This window comes from Solanum tuberosum, unplaced genomic scaffold, assembly GCF_000226075.1.
Source record: "Solanum tuberosum cultivar DM 1-3 516 R44 unplaced genomic scaffold, SolTub_3.0 scf00007, whole genome shotgun sequence".
NCBI lineage: Eukaryota > Viridiplantae > Streptophyta > Magnoliopsida > Solanales > Solanaceae > Solanum > Solanum tuberosum.
In genome coordinates, this window is record NW_006238933.1 from 1,116,200 (window position 1) to 1,121,645 (window position 5,446).

The 5,446-nt window shown below is 35.1% G+C and overlaps 1 protein-coding gene across 1 annotated transcript in view; it reads right to left on the reverse strand.

Annotated features, from left to right (window-relative positions):
* LOC102604890 (uncharacterized) overlaps nt 1-5,184 on the reverse strand; it is a 24,413-nt gene extending 19,229 nt beyond the window's left edge. The window contains exons 1-3 of the mRNA XM_006338834.2: nt 4,611-5,184; nt 3,076-3,501; nt 2,835-2,927 (exon numbers count right to left, since the gene is read on the reverse strand). Coding sequence (XP_006338896.1) covers nt 2,835-2,927; nt 3,076-3,501; nt 4,611-4,994 — 903 coding nt within the window. The 5' untranslated portion in view covers nt 4,995-5,184. The remainder of the gene's footprint in view (nt 1-2,834; nt 2,928-3,075; nt 3,502-4,610) is intronic.
* Nucleotides 5,185-5,446: the final 262 nt, after the last annotated feature.

Consider the following 5,446-nt stretch of genomic DNA (forward strand, 5'->3'; position numbering starts at 1 on the left):
TGACATGTTTATCTTTATTGCTTTTAGTCTTTAGTTTCAGTTTTGCTAGATCTAGTTGGGGCATGTCCCAACATTTCTAGTCAGTTTAGAGGCTTATTTCAGACATAGTTAGATTCAGCTTAGTGTTGAGTTAATATCTTCTTTGTATTAAACTCATCAGTTTTCATATATCTCAGATATAGTATATGGGTATTCCCCATCTATTCATCTTATTTATGATTTAGCTTCCGCATCAGTTATTATTATCTTTAGTATGCTCATGATCATGCCAGCAGAGTTAGCTTGGGATCACTTGTGGTCCTAGGTCCCGTGTCCGCGTCTTGGGGGTAGCTTGGGGCGTGACATTTATGAAGCATTGAGGAGCTTTAAATAGCTAACATAAAACACAAAATCAAATTTAAAACAACCTAAAATATCTCAACAATTCAAACAACCTAACTAAAATTCTAAATTTAAATTCATATTAAACTAAACAACGTATTTTACTAAAAGTTACTGCAATAACTAAAAGCAAACTTCAACACACCTCTTTTGCTTTAGTTACAGCAATTGAAAAAATGCTCCTCAATTTTTGCTTTGGTAGTTGATGCTGGATTCTTTTCATTGTTTTTAACTTGCAAAATTTCTTCTTTTTTCTTTTTCTTCTTTTGATTTTGTGCTTCAAAAACACATTCCATGACATTGTCTTGTGTAGAAGTTTTTTTGAAAGTGCTTTAATCTAAACTTTTGTAGGATTTGCAAAATATTGTTGCAAAGATTTTTCATCCTTCACAACATCACATCTCACATAGGTTTCAAAATCTAGTTTTATTCTCACAAACCAAATTTGATAGTTTTCACCTGTGAAAATTTTTGGCGCATTCAAAGAGAGACTGCTACTTGCCATTATTTTTTGGTTAAAAATTGTCTTAGAAAAGCTTGTGCGTTGAATAAAGCACGGGTTGAAAATAGTAGCCCTGACGAGTTAAAATGGGTAGCCCTGACGGGATAAAAGGTAGCCTTTACGGGTTAAAAAAGTAGCCCTTACAGGTTAAAAATGGTATGGTAGTTCTTTGAAAGAATTCACAGAGATCAATGAAGCTCTTGATACCACTGTAGGTGTTTTTTAAAAAAATTGGGCAGTACAAAAGGATTGAAAATGTCTCTCAATGGATTGAAGTGGCTTTCAGTACCTTTCAATTGATTTCAATAATTTTATGAAGCATTGAGGAGCTTTAAATAGCGAACATAAAACACATAATCAAATTTAAAACAACCTAAAATATCTCAACAATCCAAACAACCTAACTAAAATTCTAAATGCAAATTCATATTAAACTAAACAACTTATTTTACTAAAAGTTACTGCAATAACTAAAAGTAAACTTCAACAATCTGCAAATAGCAAAATATACACCTACTGCATTACCCTGCTAGTTGTGAATTTAAAATAACACACTGTTTTTACTCAATTCATTATCTTGCTGAGTGCCTCCATGACAAGTTTGAATGGGATAAAGGATCCCTTTTACCACGATACCTTGAACTTCCCAGGAAACCTATGGCACTTCCATTGACCAAGACATAGAATTTGTCCACAGACATGCAAATGAATTTGTGTCTCACCCTCTCTCAGAACTATATTTGTTCATCACAAAATCAAAAAGAAAATCTCAGTTGGTCTGGCATATACCTTTTCCAATTTAATTTTCACTATAATCCTGTCTCCTCATTTTTCTTCCTGGAGACCACAAACTCATTTGCAACCACAGTTGCATCTAATATCTGTACTCCTTGGGTAGATACAGTTTGGGACACCAACAACATACCATCTAGGACTTCTTAAGTCAAATCCACTTACCCAAAATTCTTGTCAATGCTTCTTAGTAGACTTATATCTTATATGGTTGTTTCATAGGCGAATGCATTTTGGGATGTCAACAACATGCCATCTAGGACTTTCTTAAGTCTAAAAGAAATCAGTCTCCGAAATTTTTGTAGTTGCTTCTTAGTAGACTTATATGTCAAAGATCCTTAATATCTAATTTACCATCTCTTTCTGGAATCAAGGTTATAAATGATTCATTGAGGCTCTTGTCGAACTTTTCTATAGAATGGAAGTGACGTACTACACAATGCCTCCAAAAGTAGTGAAATATTCCAGAAACCTTCACTCAGGTTGATAATGATGATGCCAGATTTCTGGTCGGAAACCTCCAAAAAATTATTCCTTAGGATTGATAATGATGCAGCTAAAGGGATTCTTTCACTCATCTCACACAGCATTAACTAAATGCTTTATCAAGAAAAAGTTGTATTTTTTAAGCAACCAATAGTAATTACAAATCCTGACAAGAGACATTTGTACTTCTAATATAAATTGTAAATATCAGCTCATCAATATAGCATGTCACTAACCTTTTTCCTTTTGATAAGGATGTTACTAACCCAACCATATTTTGGTAATGCTCTTTGGCTTAGTAAAAAGTTATGTTGCTTAGACTCTTCAAAAATGTCAACGGGTGCATGTCGGATGATTCTCCAAAAGTAGCGTATTTTTGGAGAATCCGACACAGGTGTGTTATAGAAAGTGAAGAGTTCGTGCAACTTAGGTAAAAAGTATTCTGATTTGTTTTCTTTTCCTACCAGTTATGTCTAAATGGTTCCCCATCCAAGGAGTGAAAGGGAAAAAGTAATATCTTGAATTTTATGTTGAATTGCTAGGTGTATGTACATGTATCAATCAAGTGAATTTTGTTAGCAGAAGTACTCCAATTCCTTTTCTTTTTCTACCAATTACCACAGCAAAAAAAAAGCATAAACTAAATTTAACCAAGATAACATGTGAAACTTACTTGCTCAAACTTAAAAGTTGGTGAGAGATAATAGTTAGAGTCATCAGATTCACCAACTGGGATATCAACTGGGCCTCTTGAGTAAGATCCATCCTGCAAATAGATAGGACCTTTTACTAAAACTCTGTAGTAATGAACTAGTATGGAGTTGACCAAAAGCACTAGGAACCATAATCACCATTAATGGCATCAAAATTAACACAATAGAGAACCAACGTCATAAACACCAAGTTAGCTTTACCTCAAAGAAAACAAGGCCAGGTTCCATTCCCATAATGTCTTCCTCCATAATATCAGTCTTTCCAAAGTCAAAAGATTCAAACTTTGGCAAATTTCTTGATTTTCTATCAGGGGCGTCATGTATATCGAAGGACGATGCTGCATCTGTGCTTCTGTTGTTACCCCCATTCGATTCTGAAACTTCCCCGTGTGGATTCACTGTTACCCAATTTACTTTCCTTCGAATTAGAGATCTTTGACTGGCAGAAGGAGATGGCTCTATATCAATACGAGAGAGAGTATAGCAGTCAAAGAGGTGTTCATTCTTGTTGCCAATCTCGATAGGTTCCATCTCTGCCGTGATGGGAGAATAAACAGCTCCAACTCCCTTCCATATCCCACTGACACTACTAATAAATGTATTCCATGAAGGTAAGATAACAGGTTCCTGAAACAAAAGCATACATCTATGAATTTGGGAAGAGAGGAAAAACCAAAGAAAACCTAAAAGTTGAACAGACATAATTTTGATTATACTCTCATGAATAATGCATCAACATAAAAGTCAGTTTGGGCTAACTGGAAGTAGCTGTGAAGTATCTACGCCAGGCAAAATGATAACTCCTCTATAATATGTTTGAAATCACCATGTTCACTTTGTCATCTCAAGCTATGCTCTACCTGTCTAAAATTCATCACACTTCCTAAATTTCTGACATTCCTAGAACCTACCCGTCATTGACTTGAAAGGCATTAATAGCAGGTGTCTTGAAAATAAACACTGTAGCTGTACTTAATATAAGAATTTATAAACTAACTTTGTACTTTCAACACAATTCTGAAAAGCTAACAACAGTATGATTTCAAAGAAAACTTCATCACATTAATGTTCACAATCAGCTGATTGGAACCCACTACAAGTAGATCTTAAAGGTATAATCAACTTACTCAAAGACCTTGCTCCTCTTCTACTAGTCGAAACCACAAATCACCCTGGTAAGCTAGCAAACTACTTTCAATAGCGGAACGTTCCATGACTTGCCATGTGTTTTTCTATTATATCTAATTGGATATACAACAGACAACTTGCGCATATGTCAGCTCGCACATGCAGTCATTCCAGCTGCTGACAGAAACGCCAAGTCATCCCCAATTTCACAGCTCACATGAACGGCTTATCATGTGGCAAATGGGCCAATTTCCATACGACATGCTCCAACATGTACAGACACATTTGGTTGCTAAATGCTGGAAGCATGCTCATACTTGAGTCAAAATAAAGTTATAAACATAAGAGTTTGTCCCAAATTCCGTAAACAAATGAAGTAGACTGCATGACAGGAGAAGACCACAGCACAAAATTACATTGGGATAACAAAATAAAAGTAAATGGAGGCCATATAAGGTTTACTAGGGATATATATATTTGCGAGTTGCATTCATGAATTCACTCCCATTAGAAATCAATCAGCTACACCTCAAAACCCCAAATTGAAAGAATTCAGCTCTATACAAGTCAATTCATCACTTGCATTACAAATTATACACAAAATTTACCTGAGTCTGTAAAACGGTTTCGACTTCCATTAACATAGCACTAGAGATCATAACTCTATCACCTTTGCTTTTCCTAGTAACATTTCTCATCCTCTTTCCACCTCTTTTTCTCCTCCCTCTCCTCGGCTTATCTCTTTCCTTGTCCGTCTTTGCCATTTCGTTGTCAATGCTCCACACATTTTCCTTCCCCTTCCCATTCACTTTCACCCTCTCCCTACTGTCGAACTTTCTACTTCCAGTGCCCCTGCAGGAAACGCAATAATTGGGTTTATGTATTGAAGGTGAAGTGTAATGGTAACTGCTACCTCTCAGGAATTGGAAATGTTGTTGGAGCTTAAAGGATTTGCAAGCGTCTAGAGATGGAGATTGCATGCTTGTGTTCATCTTGGTTATGAAGATTGTTAGGGTTCAGCTATCATTTCTTAACAAATTAACACAAGGAAACTGATGATGGGAGAGTACCACTACAGTAACCATTTGGGGATTTAAATTTTGGGAGGATGACCTGACACAGTGACACGTAGCACTCCATTAATTAATTGACGCAAAATCCTCTCTATCCCTAAAACTCGAAAAAATTTATTATGGATGAGGGGAGTATTTTATTGATTTAGATTCTGACTGACCCACATTATATTGCCTTTTCTTTCTTACTCTTGTCTTTCCTCTCTTTTCTCATTTTATGTTTTTTCTAAATCTTTTTTAAACCAACATAATTACTCCCTTAGTTTGTATATATGAAAAATAATTTATTTTTTGAAATTTATTATTTTTATTTAAATAATTAAAGGTTAAGAGTATAAAAAAGTTAAAGTTAATTCTTTGAATTGTTACTT